This window comes from Tamandua tetradactyla, chromosome 18 (genome assembly GCF_023851605.1).
Source record: "Tamandua tetradactyla isolate mTamTet1 chromosome 18, mTamTet1.pri, whole genome shotgun sequence".
In the NCBI taxonomy this organism is placed as follows: Eukaryota; Metazoa; Chordata; class Mammalia; order Pilosa; family Myrmecophagidae; genus Tamandua; species Tamandua tetradactyla.
This window is the reverse complement of record NC_135344.1, coordinates 60,602,942-60,621,263: the sequence shown is the minus strand read 5'-3', so window position 1 is coordinate 60,621,263 and position 18,322 is coordinate 60,602,942. Positions and strand designations below refer to the sequence as shown.

Below are 18,322 nucleotides of genomic sequence, written 5' to 3'. Positions count from 1 at the left end.
AAACATACCCAAGAAAGAAACACTAGAATTATGGACCCTCTCATATATCCATTCATCATCACCCAGCTTTAATAATTGCCAGTGCTCAGCCCTTCTTTCATCTCCCCATCCAAAATCATTTTTTTGTTTTAGCTGGAGTATTTTAAAACAAATCCCAAACAATATGTCATTTACCTGTAAGTACCTCAGTATATACTCCTTAACAGATTAGGACATTTAAAAAAAATTCTATCATACACAAGAAATGAGCAATAAATTCCAAATATCTGAAATCAAGTACACATTATTTTCACTCATTGTCTTAAAAAAATCTAATCCCAGTTTTTTAAATGCTTAATAAAAGTTAACTTTTATTTCTGCGGTGCTTTATAATTTAAGTGGCTTCACACAAAACCCTTCTTGGGTTAGAAGACCATAGCTTATTTACTATGTTACTCATTTTCCTTTTTTAGTAGTAGCTTCTTAGTGGCTTCAGTTTAAAGAACACATCCTAAAATAATTTATTAATCCTCTTGAACTTCTTAATACCCTGTCACTTTCTTTATTGGTTACACAAGAAATAAAAATTAATCATTCACCATTACTTTGACAGAGGCACGAAAGAGCTTTACCTTAATTGCCTTTCCCTTCTATACTTATACAACTTTGTTGTATATGTATTTTGCTCACTGACTTATGAGAAAGCTATCCAGAGCCCATTTGTATTAATACATCAGTCATTAGTCTTGCTCTCTTATAACACATATATGTCTATATGTATATAGATATGTATATACATGTTGGTACTTGTTAATACAAGAATATTTCAGAATGTTTTCCAGTTTGGGATTCGACATATTGCTGCACCTTACATCAATCCAAAAATTAAAAAGCAATATAGTCTTTTAATGTTAAATCAGTACTGACCATGGTTAATCAAGAACCTCTCAATAGGGCAGTGCAGCAGTGGCTCAGTGGCAGAGTTCTTGCCTGCCATGCTCGGTTCGTTTCTGGGAGCCTGCCTATGCTAAAAAGAACCTCTCAATATCAGGATCCTTTCAATTTAGCGTAATTTAGGTAAAATTTAGCTTAACTAAAAAACGAATTACTGAAATCAGGGCTTCTTCTCACTTTAATCTTCCCTCATTTTTCCCTCCCTCCTTTTAAAGTGATGAATTGTAGGTAAATAAAGAAAACATGAGGACAGCTGGGCTTGTGTTTTGTCCTTGAGTAATCATGCAAAATTCATTTGTGTTGTAATCTTTTGTTTCAGATATATCAATGGTCTCCACAGGCAACTTCATATCTATATAATGTAAAAGAAAGGGTCAGAAAATATTAGGCAAATAAAAGTGTGGAGTATATTAAGCAAGATGAACATATCTGGAAGCAGTTCTGGAAGTCCTAGTTCTGCAGATATATCTAATGACTTCAAGGAACTTTGGACAAAACTGAAGGAGTATCATGATAAAGAAGTACAAGGTAAAATCTTTTCTCAAATACTGATGGTATTTTGGAAAACTGTTCTAGTAATAACTAACTTTTTGAGTAATTTTTGTGTATTTCTAGAAGGAAGAAAGATCTGAACTTTAAGTGAACTTTACCATTGTCATTTTTATGGTTGTTGCTTTTTTTTTTTTTAACTATAGACTACTACTATGGGACACAGTTCTTATACAACTTGTAGTTAATTTTGGTAATATGTATAGTGTGGTGGAATGGGTATAGAAATTGGTGTCTGCAGACCTGGATTTTAATTCTCTTCATTCACCTACTTTCTGTGTGATCACATCACGTAACCTCTGAATTTAATTTTCTTCTGTTAAATGGGTTTGCAATATTTATTCAAAGGAGTATTTATAGATACGAAGATACTGCTTAACTCATTCAAAAAACCTTTTGAAATCTGTTTGCTCTTAAGCACTGAGATACAAAGGCAAATGGCAGTTTACCTTCAAAGAGCTTACAGTTTAATTGTAATAGTCATGTAAATGTATGATTATAGTACAAATTAAATAAGAGCTGAAAAGGTAATACGTGCTACAAAATACAGAGGATTAAGCAATTGTTCTTGGGGTAAATAAATATTATTTGTGGCATTTTAGAATGTACACCTTATGAAGGAATTCTATTAAGCTAAGCTCAAGATTCGATATTGTTTAATATATAAAATACTGTGAATTTAATATAATACACTGCTTGTATGAGAAATTGATATTGCATTTGTTTTTTGTTTTTTATTACCTATTGTAACCATCAGTTTAATACTACAGTGGTTTATAGTTTATAGTTTTAACATCATGCTGAGTGTTATTAAAACATGATTTACCTGATTGTAAAGTAAAATGTGTGAGTCGATGCTCACCTCCTATGTGGGAGACCCGGATTTGATTCCCAGACCATGCACCTAAAAAATATATATTTATATAGGAGTTATTCTTTACTTAATATTAGAGTCTTCCCATGTGATAAATTTAATTTCTGGCAGCGCCTCATTATAATAGCCTCATCATTAATCAATGGTTTCTAAAACATGAACTCCCAAAGTAGTTTTCTTACAAGCCCCAGTGTACTTGGAGACAATTGTGCAAGAAATGCTTTTCAGGCACTTAACTATATATATCAGACCTTGTGAAGGATGAATCAGAATAGTCCTAGTTTTGAAAGGATTTTTTAGTCTAGACGATCCATATGATTTTAGTGCAGTGTACCATCTTGTCTGGCAACATTAAGGGAAGACTCGGGTATTCTGGGGGAAGGGGAAATGGTTTACTCTCAGATTTTACAGTTGATTAAGTCTACTCAACCAGGCAAAAAGGCAGGAGGGGGAAAGGATTGTTCTGAGAGCTGAGATTAGTATATAGAAAGCATAGCAATAACAGCTTAGTTTTATTCAAGGAACTATAGGGAACTATATGCCCTAACAAAGTGATTGAGTGAAATATGGAAGCTTATTGGGGATGTGGATAGGAGATGAAACCAGAAAGGAAAATAAATCCAAATTATATAAAACTGCATGTGCTATGCTATGGTATTTGTTTTCATGTCTTGTTTTTAGAATTAAGTCTGAACTTTCATCTGGAGTACCTTCTTCCGTTGATTGGGCGTTCATGATTCTGGATCTAGACTGCCAGTGTTTAGAAGCCATTGCCACAACTTAAATTGAGGTGGTAACCTTGTACAAATTATATAACTTTATAGTATATTGGTTTCCTTAGCCATGAAATGGAAATACTAAATAATACCTATCTCATATTGTCTTAGATAGTTTAATATATGTAAACCATTTGGAAGTGTGTCTGATACATACATAGTAAGCAATATGTGTGTTAAATGTGATTGCCATACCATCCCAGCTATAGACAATGGGATACTCCAGAAAAGTTTTAACAGAGATTTCACATATTGATTACTTTTTATTGTCCCTTTTAGGTTTTTTTTATCTCTAGAAGGGGAAGAAGGAGGGGATAGCCAAAATAACAAACATGAGAAAATTTAAATGGTTAAGAAATCTTAGGAAATTCTTAGTTTCCATTTCCTAATTACAGTTTTTGATTCCATAGCTGGATAAACATCAGGAACTCTCTTTAATTTTTTTTATCCTAAAGGTTGGAGTTTAGCCACCTCTACTCACCCACATCCTTTACTGCTTTGTTATACTCATTCTTTGATAGATTATACTGTCTAAAGCTTCCATTAAAGCCCTCTTCCGGCACATAGTCCTCCTGATGCAATATGGGTGCCATAGTGTTCATTTAGAAATCCAAATATCAATGGAGTTATTGTTTTTCATTGTTTTATTTTTTTGTTAACTTTAGCTTTTTTCCAAAAAAAAAGTCTAAACACAAACAGTGAAAGGTTGTCCACCTATACACAGGTAATTAATTTTGTTATTCTTATACATATATATTATTCCAAAGTTGTATTCTGCAGTATGAATATGTTCTTTTCTCATTTGTTTTAATATTTTTAGCTTGGAAAAATTTACACATATATAAAAGTAAAGAAAATAATATAAAGAATTCTTATATACCTATCATTCAGCTTCAGCTATTATCAATACAGGGCCAATCTTGTTTTTTACCAATTTTCCATGCACTTCTCTATCCCTCCTTCACTCAGATACTTTAAAGTTCTGGCATATCTCCAGTAGTTGTTTTTAACATAATATATGAAAATATAAAAATTCTGTGTCTGTCTAAAACCCTGAAATGTTTATTACCCATTTACTTTAAAATTTTTATTTTTAGATAATATTGTAGAAAGTTGGGGAAGGGAAAATAAATCACTGCTCCACAAGAATGACATTGGACTTCTAATTTATTCTTTCCTAGTTAAAAATAGCATATATTGCTTATTGTATTGTTGTGACCAGTTTTATTTTTGCTATCATCTCATTATTTATGCTGTACCTATTTTATCATGTTGTATGTAATTATTGATTTAGAACTTTTATACATACTCACTTAAAACTGGGCTAATTTTATTTTTAGGCTCTTAATTTAACAGTGATAAACTGTTTATGACAGATTTCTTTCTCATATTCTTTGGTGTTATGGTTTTTTCAAGACACACGTATTTTCATGAAGTCTCATGAAAGTGAATAATATACTTTAATAAAATCAGTAGGCCATATTCACCAAATTGTAGAATGTATAAAACTCAAAATACTACATAGTGAATCATTCTTTTAAATTTTATATTCTCAAGACTATGCTTTTATATTCACACTCCCAGAAGAATTAGTTTGTATACTTTGAAAAACTTTAAGAGAAAAAAGACAGTATTTGTTGGTTTGTATGGTTAATATCTATATCCCCTCTGAATAGTAGGTGAATATTTATGCTTGAGCTGATGAGAGAAGATAACCTTTGTTGCATTATAATATATTAATTGGACTACTTTTCCCAGTCTCAGAATCACTTATGGATTCTTAAAATAGTAAATGAATAAGCGCTATTTTTAAAAAGTTAATGTATCATTTAAAAATTTATTTTGGTTGGAACTAGGCAAATTGGCTGAAGGAAAGGCTTTTTTTTTTAAGCATTGGTTCTTTGTCAGTGTGTTCCACGGAGTCCCATATAAAATTAGATCCTCTGAGTGTGATAACATCAAAGATATGCCTGAAGGTCATTTAAATTTTTTAAGGAGATGGGGGATCTACTTTGAGAAACCAGTATGAGAGGCCATTTGAAAGACATCAAACATGGGCTTGTCTGGGCTTTACAGATTTTAAAGTATATGTAGGAATCAAAATTGACTCATTACTTCTAAACCTTCATGCCAGTAAAAACAAAAAGAGAAATGTTATGAATGGTAGAATTTGAGGTATATAATTTTACATAGCTAGCCAAAGAAATCTAAACATAGAAACTTATTTGACCAAAGCGTAATAAAAAGATAGCAAAAATAATCCAGTTTCTAAATGGTACGTACACTGGTCACAACAATATAGTAAGCTATATGAGTTTCCTTTAAAACTAGGAAAGCATACACACACTTCTCTTGGGAAGCAGCAATATGCAAATCAGATTGTTTTTGTTGAAAAATTCTGGATGCATTTGTGACTGAAATTTTTGTAACCTTTACCTTTAGGATAATTATGTCTTTTCATGATTGTTCATTTTACTGTCTTGTTACTTTTTACCTTATTTTTTTCTTTTTTAATTTTTCTAATGTTTTTTTTTTAATTTTTGTCATGTTACTTTTGTGAGAAATGGTTCTAGGACCAGGGTTAAACATAAAATTGTTACTGATATTATGCCATCATGCTTTGAATTAAGAATAGATTGTCTTGATAGAATTTAATTGAAGTTTAAAGATTCTTTAAATTTCAGAAGTTTTAATAAAGTGTATTCACTTGAGTACAATTATACACCTTTTAAGTCTCTTCCAGTATTAGGTTTATTTAAAAGCATAGGTAATACAGTGTAATTTAAAATATATGTTTTTCAGAACACCGCCATTTTAGTAAATTGCTCCTGTTCCTGCCAGGTTCTGCTGTCAGCATCTTGGCTAGTATATTTTCTGTATCTGGTAAATCTGATCATCACTTTCATAGAAAACTGGGGAGTTTAGGGGGGGCAAAATTGGAACTTCTTTGAAGAAATAGGAAAATATGGAAGCTCTAATATGACAGGATAAATATTTGTTAATTCAGTTTTGGAATCACATGTTTCATCAAAAATTCCAAAAAGAGAACTTCATAATTAAGACTATATAAATTACATGCATTAGTAATTTTGGTCCATAATGGTGTCCTGCTCATTTTTAAGAATGCCATCAATAGCTCTCGCATCTGTTCTTTCTTTGTTTTTTTTTTTAATTGTTGTTGATACAGTAATGTACACATTTTTTATCAATTTTTAAATTTTTTTAAACATGGCAACATACAAACACAAACATTCTTACCATATGATCATTCCATTCTTGGTGTATAATCAATAACTCACAATATCATCACATAGTTGTAAATGATCACCATGATCATTTCTTAGGATATCTGCATCAATTCAGAAAAAGAAATAAAAAGAAAAAAATGCATATATACCAAACCCCTTACCCCTTCTTTTCATTAACAGCTAGAATTTCCATCTACCCAATATATTTTAGCCTTTTTTCCCACTATTTGTTTTCTATACCCCTTACCACTCCCTTTCATCAATCACTAGCATTTCAACCTACTAAATTTATTTTAGCACTTGTTCCCCCTATTATTATTGATGGAGAAGCCATAAAATATTGCCAACATGGCTGCTGTGGCTGATACAAGGCAACACAAAATGGCCTGGCCTGCGACCGGCTTTCTTCCCGGAACTGGCGATTATTTATTTTTAATCCATGTGTTTTACTCATCTGTCCATACCCTAGATAAAAGGAGCATCAGACTTAAGATTTTCAGTTACACAGTCACATTGAGAAAGCTATATCATTATACAATCATCTTCAAGAAACATGGCTACTGGAACACAGCTCTACAGTTTCAGGCACTTCCCTCTAACCTAATAATACCTTAATCTAAAAAGGGGATATCTATATAATGCATAAGAATAATCTCCAGGATAACCCCTCAACTCTGTTTGAAATCTCTCAGCCACTGACACTTTATTTTGTCTCGTTTCTCTCTTCCCCCTTTCAGTTGAAAAGTCTTTCTCAATCCTTTGATGCTGAGTTCCAGCTCATTCTAGGATTTCTGTCCCACATTGCCAGGGAGGTTTACACCCTAGGAGTCATTTTCCACCAAGAGAGTAGGAGGGCAGTGAGTTTGCCTACTATGTTGGCGGAGAGAGATAGGCCACATCTGAGCAACAAAAGAGGTTCTCTGGGGGTGACTCTTAGGCCTAATTTTAAGTAGGCTTAGTCTGTCCTTTGCATTCTTTCTTTCTTTTGTATTAACATCAGTAAATTCAATAAAATCCTTAAAAAATGAATTTTTTCATGTTGAGAGAATTAAATCTTAAGAGCAATAAGTATATCTTAAGTGTGGCTGCATCTCATAAAAACTAATTTTTACTTTGGAATTGAAATAATTTATCAGGCAATTATAGGAATACTGGTAGAACTTTGGGTGGAAGTTACTTGATCCATATATAAAACTAGAAAGATGATGTTAGGCTTATAATTTATATTTTGAAGCTATAAATAACTTGTTTTAAAAGTGACAGTATGTACATTATATGAGGTTAATTCTGGGAAGTGTTCACTGAAATAGAAGTGATTTTTATGTGTAGCAAATTGAGTTATTGCCTTATTTTTGAATTCTTAAATTTGTTTTGTGTATTGTAACTATATATACAAGCCTTTGTTCTTTTCTTCCAAAATTCATAAATGATTGGATGTAAGGTTAATGGTGGTACAGTACTTTGTCCTTTGAGTGCTCTTTCTTCACTGGGTGTCTCAGGTTGCCAGTGTTACAATCCCAAATACTTTGTTGAACAGGCTACCTGTTCATACAGGAGCTGCATTGTTGTATAGCCTCATTCCTTCCGATGGGTGTGGAGCAGGATTAAAGCACACTTTATGGGGGTTCTAATTGTGGATGCCTAATTGACTTGATGAATAACAAATGTTTAAAATTTAAACATACACACATATAAACCTGTTTCAGGGCTGAACTGCATGACAGAACAAATGTCTCACAGGTGTTGAATGCATATAAGATAAAAGAGTAGTCTTTCCATATTTCCCAAGAATTTTCTTTTGATGTTTATATGGATTTTCTATCTCATTGTTTCTTCTCTTAAAATGGTTCATGGCAAGAATCTATTTTATCTTTGGCTGCACTTTTCACTTCTAAAGGCAAATCTGAGTTTTAGGAGTTGGCCAAAATTAAAAGCAAGAAAATCCATCAACTAGTAAATTTTCACAAACTTGGGAAAGGAGGAAGGGAACAAAAACTGCTGACTCTAATCTTTGGCCAGGCTCAGTCACAAGTTCTTAATTCTTCAAGAATGAATTGATGCTTTATCAGGTATTTTCAAGATCTCATGATCTTGACATTTTCACTTGAAAAAAGAAATGAAATTTCTCAGATGGGTAACTTGACAGATGGAAAAGATTTTTAAAGAATCAAAATATCTCACAGTTATTATTCTGAACGTTATTTTGAACATTTTTGAAAGATAAATTTTCCCTGTATTATTATGTTTTATAGTTTAATAGTTTTCCTACTCTCATAGGGCAGATATTTTCCCTAATTTTTTTTTAGCTTTTTATTTTGAGCCCCTTGCAGTTTTAAAAAATAATGCAGAGGGAGTGCATGTACTCTTTACCCAATGTCTCCCAATGGTAACATCTTGTATAATGTTAGTACAATATCACAACCAAGAAATTGGCATTCTTATAAGATTCCACCACTTTTACATGCACTCATTTATGTGGATGTGTATTTAGTTCTATGAAGTTTTATTAAGTGTAGATTCGTGTGACCACAAATCTAGCAAGGATCCCTTGTACCACTCTTTTAAGTCCCAGCCATCTTCTTTCTATTCTCACCACTTCACCTTCTGGCCACCAGTATTATCTGTTCTCTACCTCTATAATTTTGTTAGTCCAGGAATGTTATAAAACTTATGTATGGTTATATTCTATATGTAACTTTTCTAGATTTGCACTGTTCACTCAGCTTAATTCCCTTAAGATCCATCCAGGTTGTTGCCTTATCAATAGAGCAGCATTCCATGGGTCAGTATACCACAGTTTAATAGTTCACCTGTTGAAGAACATTTGGATTTCTAGTGTTTGGCTCTTGGTGAATAAAGCTGCTGTGAACACTCCTGTGCAGGTTTATTCACATTATTTACTCAAATTGCCATGGAAATGAAGGTAAATTGTGTCATATCAGTAGGACATCTCCTAGAGGTGAAATTTGAGGTATAAGGCAAAACTATAATATCACAAAAATTCTCTGGGACCTTTATTTTTCCATGTGTCTGGGTTTCCTGGGATTAAATTATTGGGACAATAAGGAGAGTTGATTTCCCCATCATTATCTCTGTGACTTCTAACTTTATCGTGGTCCTAACACCCTGGGAGGATGGTGAAGATATATATAGGTTTGTTTTTTTAAATCTCTTTAATTGTCTAGATTTTGTTGTTCAAGAGATTGTCCTGAATTAACAGACAATAAATCTTGTTCTTAGAAAAGATAAATTTATTAATGTTTCTATATGTGTTAGGTAGAAAGCTTTTCTAAATGTATAGTATATTAGAATCCATAGAAAAATTACCAAAGGCAAATAAAAAACAATCATTAATTTTTCCGAAACCAGTCAGCTAATAACTATTTATTGAGGACTAACTTCACCCTAAGCAAAATAAATTTTTGAGTAGAGAACTTTTAAACCTTTTAGGAAGTTAATTTTTATTATTTTAATGGAAAATGTCCAAAATATCTGAATTTAAAAAAAAAGTATAATAAATGCCACAGATTAATCATGAATTTCAAAATAGATATCAGCATATGGCTGTTTTATTTCATCTTTATCTTACCCATGATATCTTTGATGGATATTTTACAGAAAATACCAGATGTATCATTACATCCACATCCGAACCCAGTAAATCCAGAATGTATCTCTAGAAGTTAGGATTTTTTCATTAGAACATTGGTATCCTTTATCATACCTAAAAATTTAAACAGTTCAATAATACTAAATACAGAGTTCACATTTTCGGTTTTCTCCCATTTTTTTAGTAGGTGATTCATTTCAGCCAGGTTCCCCAGCATTATACCTACAAAATAGTTAAGATTCTTGTGATTTACATAAATTAACCTAATATTTTAAGACTCTTGTAATTAAATGTATTTATCCATTTTTACCTTGCTTTTCTCATTTTTATGAAGAAAAAAGTAGATCATTTTTCAAGGATAATTCCCAACATTCTAATAACTTATTACATTTTTTATGTAAATACATTCTCCCATATAGCCAATAAATGTATAATTAGTACTGAAGACTTGATCATATTCAGTTTCTGTTTATTTTCACGGGTACTTCAGAAGTAGTGCCATGGTTCTCCCTTTGTCTCCCACTGGGTACCATTATGTTGGGTTATCTCCCTGTGAGCTGAGGACTGATCAGGGGCCCATTGTCAGTATCCCACTAGATTGATGTCTGCTGATTTCAGTTACCACTCATAATTTTCCCTTGACCTGTTAGTTCATTACAGCATGCAAAATGTTGATATTTTATTGCTATTTTAAAATTTTCACCTAGCATTTTTATATTAAAAACTTGTCCTTGTTTCTGATTGACAATCTTGTAATACAGTTGTGCAGGTAAGGCAGGAGAAATGATTGATAATTTCTCTTCAGCAAATTCTAGAATAACTAGTTGGTTCCTAATTCCTTAGTCACTATGGTTTTATTTATCATTAGGGACATGTGAGTAAGTACCCACATCTGTTTAAATCTTTTCCAGGTACTATTCCTTTGGTGCTCAATTTGTATGCTTATTGCGAAATGGGATCCTCTTTAGTCATGCCATCTGCCCTTCTTTTTTTGCAGATTTTGTTGTGGTATAATCATTTATCATATATTCCACCCAAATTATACAGTCAAATATCTCACAGTATCATCATGTAGTTTTATAATAATAATCATCACACTCAATTTTAGACCAATTTCATTACTCCAAAAAGAAAATTATCAGATAGATACAAAACAAGAAAAATTAAAACATCCTATGTCCCTTATCTCCCCTTATTATTAACCCCTAGTATTTGTGTGATACAACAGTTACTGTTGATAAATGAATTTTAGGGTGTTACTGTTAACTGTAGTCTGTAACTTGCAATAGTTATTTTTTCCCACATACCACTCTATTATTAATTCTTTATACCAGTGTCGTACATTTGTACCAATTCCTGCAAGAACTTATTTAATTTTCTAGTGTTAATTGGTGAAATACATGACTCTAAACAACCCCTTCCAACCAAATGCACCTACAGTACAGCACTATTCCTTATATTCCCACCAACGAGCTACCCTTATCCCGTATCTATTTCCAGACATTTCAAGTTCAACCTCATTATATAATCTGCATATATTTGGTAACTGCTCCCCCTTCTCTAGCTTTCATCTGTTTCTAGATATCCTATATTCTATATTTTAAGACTCTGAGTTTACATATTCTACTTAGTTCATATTAGCGAAGTCATAGAATACCTGCCCTTTTATTTCTGACTTATGTCACTCAGCATTGTCCTCAAGATTCATCCATGTTGTTGCATGCTTCAGGACCTCATTTCTTCTTACTGCTGCATAATATTGCATCAGATGTATATACCACATTTTGTTTATACATTTATCTGTGGATGGGCATTTGTATTGTTTCCATCTTTTGGCAATTGTGAACAATGCTGCTGTAAATATTGAGATGCAAATGTCTGTGTCTCTGCTTTCAGATCTTCTGCGTGTAAACTGAGTAGTGGAATTGCTGAGTCACATGACACTCAATATTTAGTTTTTTTGTGGAACTGGCAGTGGCTGTATGGTTTTATACTCCCACCAGCAGAAAATAAGTGTTCCTATTTCTCCACCTCCTCTTCAACACTTGTTGTTTCCTGTTTGTTTAATAGCAGCCATTCTTTAAGGTGTGAGACAATATCTCATTGTGGTTCTGATTTGCATTTCCCTAGCAAATAAAGATGAACATCTTTACATGTTCATCTTTAGCCATTCATATTTCCTCCTTAGAGAAATGTCTATTCTTATCTTTTGCCCACTTTATAATTGGGTTGTTTGTTCTTTTATTGTTGAGTTGTAGGATTTCTTTATATGTACTGAATATCAAACCATTATCAAATATATGGTTGCCAAATATTCTCTCCCATTGAGTTGGCTTTCTAGGCAGTTGGTTTTTAAAGGTAAATAAAATATCTACTACTGGGAAAATTGTAAACTAGTAAAAGCATTGACATAGGAATCAGAAAAAGTAAACACAGTCATTTATTTTCTTTGTGATAACCACACTATAATCACAGTATAGACAGCATAGAAAACAGGATGTAAATCAGTAATGTTATATTTTTGTATTTCCTTTTTAAAAAAATGATGAAGTAAACAGATATGTACAAATATCTGTTTGAGTCCTTGCTCTCAGTCCTTTTGATTATATACGTAGAAGTGGAACTGCCGGGTTATATGATAATTTTGAGTTTGTTGTTGTTGTTGATCTGCCAGTTGTTTTCCACAGCAACTGTATCATTTTCCATTACTGTCAGCAGTGCAGGAGGGTTTCAGTTTCTCTATGTCCTCCCCAACATTTGTTATTTTCCATTTAAAAAAAAAATAGTGACCATCCTTCTGTGAGTGAAATAGTTCTCATGGTTTTGATTTTCATTTCACCAATAGCTATGATTTTGAACATCTTTTCATGTACTTATTAGCTGTTTGCTTATCTTCTTGGGGAAATGTCTATTCAGGGCCTTTGCCCATTTTTTTAATTGTACTGTTTGTTCTTTTGTTGTCATGTGGTAAGAGTTCTTTATATATTCTGGATATTAAATCCTTATCAGGTATATGATTTCCAATTTTTTTTCACATTTCTTAGGTTGTTTTTTCACTTTATAATGTGAAGTTACTTAATTTTGATAGTGTAACATTAGACTTATAAACTAACTTAGATCAGCTGCTTTAGAAATAGAAAAATACATAAACAAAATACTATTTTCTTTTTACTTTCAGGTTTACAAGTAAAAGTAACCAAACTGAAAAAGGAACGAATTTTGTAAGTATTAGTGTGTAACACTGATGTCTTAATTTATAAGGTAATTAACACTGACCTTGCATTTGACCTCAGTGTCTTATTTATAAGGAAATTAGGTTTACTTAATGTGGGTTTTGGATAATTGACAGCAATTTTTTTTTAATTCTAAACTAAAATGAATAACTTTATGATTTTAAGTATAGTCTAAGTTAATATTTGCATGTGTTTATATTGTAATTTAATCTATATACACATATATATGTATAATATTTTTCCATGTGATATTAATTAAGACCAGAACTGATTTGTAAATTCATTTTGATCCGTTGGTCAATGGCATTCTTTTCTAAGCTAGATTAACGCTTGGAATTCAATATACTGCAGAAGTGGGAGAAGAGCAGTTATGGAATCTCTAAATTAATAAAATAATGTAACTAAATGGCTATTCTGAGACCTCTCTTTTGTATAGTTTGAAATTATCAGAGGACCCCATGAATTGTTTTGGTTATTAAATCCGACCTGGTTTTCTAAGTTAGTAGCAGATTGTATTCCATGTTCTTTAGACCTTCCCCACTCAGAAATCTGATATTTGTCATTGTAGAATATCATTACCTAAAGCTGCTAAGGCTGTAACAGAAAGTTGCAGTTACTGACCACCCATCAGATCATACCCAATAGTTTTCTCTGTTATAATCTGAAATTGAAAATTGGGAAGTATTTTTTCATACCTGGCAAGTTACATTTGGAGATAGACATAGATTCAGAAATATAAAATCATAATTTTTAAGGTATTTTACTGTGAAATATATAACATGTACAAAAAAGCAATAAATTTCAGGGTGTATTTTAACAAGCAGTTATAGACCAGATTTCAAAGTCTGTTATAGGTTACAGTTCCACAACTTCAGGTTTTTCCTTTTAGCTGCTCTAAGACTCTGGAGACTGAAAGAAATATCAATGTAATGATTCAGCAGTCATACTCCGTTGTTAAATCCTATCTGTCTTCTTTGTTGTAACTCCTCCTTCTCCTTGGATCCTTCTCCCCGTCTTTAGGGATATTTGAACTATGCCCATTCTACATTTTTCATGTTGAAAAGGGTTGTTGACAATACAGGGTAGGGAGATGGAGAGGCTGGCCCCTCTGGATTTCAGGACTTATCTGGACTAGGAACCATCTGGAGGTTATAGGTTTCTGGAAAGTAAACTTACTGCATGAAACTTTTGTAGAATCCCAGAGCCTTAGGTGTTCTTTAGTGTTAACAGGAATGACGTTGGTTGGGATTTGGGAAACCATGGCAATTAGCAATATCTAGCTGATGCTACCTGAGAGTAGCCTCCAGAATAGCCTCTCTATTGTATTTGAACTTTTTTAACCACCGATACCTTATTTTGTTACATTTCTTTTCCCCCTTTTGATCAGAAAGTTGTTGTCAGTCCCACAGTGCCAGGGCCATTCTCATCCCTGGGAGTCACATCACATTGTCAGGGAGACTTGTACTTCTGGATGTGAAGTCCCATATATGGGGCAGGGTAATGATTTTCTTTGCAGAGTTAGGCTTAGAGAGAGAGTGACCACATCTGAGCAACAAGAGGTTATCTGGAAGTAACTCTTGGGCATACTTTACGGGTAGGTTTAGCTTCTACACTACAGAAATAAGTTTCATAAGAGCAAGTCTCAAGATCAAGGGCTTGGCCTATTAACTTGGGAGTCCCTAATGTTTGAGAGAGTATCAGGGTTTCCCAGGTGGGAAAGTTTAATAGTTCCATATTTTTCTCCAGTCCCACAAAAGACTTTGCCAGTACTTTTTAATTATCTGCCCCACATACCCTGGGATGTTTCCAGGTACTACATTAAGCTATACAGAATTATAACCCTCGTTCCCATTCTGGACTCCATGTGTTTGGGTTGTTTAAGTGAGCTATCCAGGTAGGTTGATTTAGATTATGTGTTACAGAAAATTTAGGTTTTGGACAAAATCAATACCTCTGAGGTCTTTGGTCTCATACAGTAAGTGACGCTATATAATACAGACTTTATCATCCTTTGCCCTGTATTCTAATTTACCTTAGTCCCAACCAGATTGACTTGGTTCTTATCTCTAATTGAAGTGTGATCTCTTTTCAGTTTAACAATTGTTGTATGTAGCAATGCTGACTTTCAGAGCTGCAGAACTCCAACTCTGAGTCTTAGGTATCACACAGGTACCCAAAGTTCCAGGTAAATACCACGTTATGCACATATAATATGGCAACTCAGAATCTAGAAATATGCTTAGAACTCCAGATTACTGTCATTGCTATAAGAACTTACAATCTAGGCCCTAATTTTCTTATAGATATTTTCAAAAAGACACCATACAATATTTGTCCTTTTGTTTTTGGCTTATTTTGCACAACGTAATGTCGCTAAGGTTCATTCACTTCATTGCATGCTTCACAACATTGTTCCTTTCTGTAGCCACACAATATTCCATCATATGAATACACCTCAGTTCACCTTTCTGCTTCTCAGTCAGTATATCCTTCAGCCACTTCCATCCTTTCGGCATCATGGATGATGTCCATAATAAACGGTCCATCTCTTACAATATCCTCACTTAGTTATATAATCATCACCACTCTCAATTTTAGACAATTTTCATTAACAGCTAAACACACCCTCATCAAATAGAAAATCTGAACCTCCCCTTAACTCTTGTCCATCTCCCCCCCCCGCAATTATTTACCCTTGGTATTGCTGTGGAACTGTTGATGTCTTCCTGTTAACTATAGGCCATAGCATGCAATAGTAATTTTCCCCCTATACCCTGATACAAGATTCATGCAAGAACTTACTTATATATGTAGTGTTACTTGGTAGCATACATGGCTCTGTAAAACCCCTCTCAATCATATTCACCTTCAATATGGCAATATTACTTATAAACCCTCTAATGAATTATCATCATTTCTATCCATTCCCATACATTTAAGTTCAACCTCATTAGGTATCTGTTCATCCATCTCTAGCTTCTGTGTATCTCTAGTTCCCCTGTATTGAAATCATAACTTTCTAAAAGTTTAGTTTAAAGTAACTTTATAATTGTTCTTAATTACTGATATTTTAATTGCTTTGCATTGTTGAAAGTGTCGCTTCTTCTGTAAAGGTGTCATTTTAAATCTCCTAAACCAAAGAATAATCGTTTCTCTGTTTCTGTAGTAGAACTGTATTTAGTCTCACAATTGAGAGGTGCTTCTAGAAGAAATTAAATAAGGTTTTTTGGGGTAGTACAGTTAGGGTATATAATATTAGTTAGGATTTTTTTTCTATTGTGAAAAACAGAAAAGGATCAGAACTGTAATAAAAATGTTTTATTTCACATAGAAGATCTAACATAGGAAGATTCAAAGACTGGTTGGTTCAGGGACTCAACAAAATCATCGAAGATGCAGGTATTCCGTCTTTCTTCTCTGTCATGCTGAGCATTCTGGCTTGCCCTGTTAGTCTTGACTCATGCAGAATGGCAGAATTGCCACCATCATTCTAGTCATCACATGCATTGCAGAAGAAGACAGGGTACTATCCTTGCAGATTTCTTCTAACTCATTGACCATGCTTTTTGGGTGTTCATTCCTAAACAGTAACTGGCAGAGAGAATTGAAATGGACATACTGACTTAGACTGATAAAGATTCTGAAACTATTTTATGTTTATACTAAGATTGAGCAAATAAGTAAATGTGGTATAGATTATAAGAGCTGAATTTCTCACTCTCAGGATGTGGTGCTTTAAAGCTGTATGTACCGTTGAAAAATATGTTTTTAATCTAATCCATTCCCATGGGTGTAAGCCCATTATAAGTAGGACCTTTTATTGAAGTTACTTCACTTAAGGTCCGACCCACCAGATTCAGGATGGAACTTAATCTGGAGTCCTTTATAAATGGAATGAATACAGAGAAAGAAAAACCCACAGAAGCAAGATGCTGAAATCATTGAAACCCATAAAAGAAGGAAAAGACTAGCAGATACTGCCATGTGCCTTACCATGTGACAGAGGAGCCAGAATTGCCAGCAGCCAGCTCCAGGACACTGATCTTTAGGAAGAAAGTGTTGCCTTGATGATGTCTTAATTTGGACATTTTCTGGGCCTCAAAACTATAAGCTAATAACCCATTGTTTAAGTCAGTTCATTTCATGGTATTGATTGGAGCACCCTAGGAAACCAGAACAGATTTTGGTACCAGGAGTGTTAGCTGCTGCTATCACATGTACCCAAAAATGTGGAAATGGCTTTGGAATTGGGTAGTGGGTAGAAACTGGAAGAATTGTGTGGTGCTTGATAGGAAAGGCCTAGATGCTTTGAAAAGATTGTTTGTGGAAATATGGGTTCAAAAGGTACTTCTGATGAAGTCTTAGGAAAAAATCACAGATGTGTTATTTGAAACTGGAGGAAAGGCAATCCTTGTTTTAAAGTGGCAGAGAACTTGGAAAAATCGAGTTCTGATGTTGATGGGGTGGCAGAAATTGAGAGTGATGAGCTTGAATATTTAGCTGAAAAGATTTCCAAGTGTGGAAAGTACAGCCTGGTTTCTCCTTGCAGTTTATACTAAAATGCAAGAGGAAAGGGATAAGCTGAGAACTGAATTCCTGGGTACGAAGAAACCAGAAATTTATGGTTTGGGAAATTCTGAGTTTCTAGAAAGTGAGTTCCCAGCGAATAGTGCGCATGTTGAGGTTTAACTGAATACGGAACCAGTTAGCCATTTCAGTGCAAGTCAGGGTTGGAGGTGTAGTTATGCAGGAAGGATTAGTGAAAAGTTCTACTGTGTGATGTTCTGTACCCCATTGTACTACACTCAAAATTTACAAGTTTTTTGCAAGATCTATATGAATGGAACTATTGCCAGCCAGGACTTAAAGGAACAGGAAAGGTACAAGTTGTTTAAAAAAAAAAAGGCAGAACCATGGAAACTGAGGTCTGGACAGAAGATATCTTCTCAGGCCAAGAAAGTGGGCACACCAATATATGTGGAAAGAGTGAGTCTGCCCCAGCACTTGGAAAAAGGAGGGCCTTCTACTCGTTGTTCAGGGAGAGTGCTGGTACCCCATTGTTCTCAGAGAATGGAGCCTATGACCCTAGGATTGCAGAG

At 33.6% G+C, this 18,322-nt stretch overlaps 1 protein-coding gene across 5 annotated transcripts in view; it reads left to right on the top strand.

Moving 5' to 3' along the window:
• RBBP8 (RB binding protein 8, endonuclease) overlaps positions 1–18,322 on the top strand; it is a 119,327-nt gene that overhangs the window by 1,506 nt on the left and 99,499 nt on the right. For 3 of the 5 annotated variants that reach the window (XM_077135804.1, XM_077135806.1, XM_077135805.1), the window contains exons 2-3: positions 1,253–1,461; positions 13,169–13,211. In XM_077135804.1, coding sequence (XP_076991919.1) covers positions 1,353–1,461; positions 13,169–13,211 — 152 coding nt within the window. In that variant the 5' untranslated portion in view covers positions 1,253–1,352. Of the gene's footprint in view, positions 1–1,252; positions 1,462–3,037; positions 3,147–13,168; positions 13,212–16,069; positions 16,623–18,322 lie in introns of those variants that run through there. The other 2 variants (XM_077135807.1, XM_077135808.1) reach the window with 2 other exon arrangements.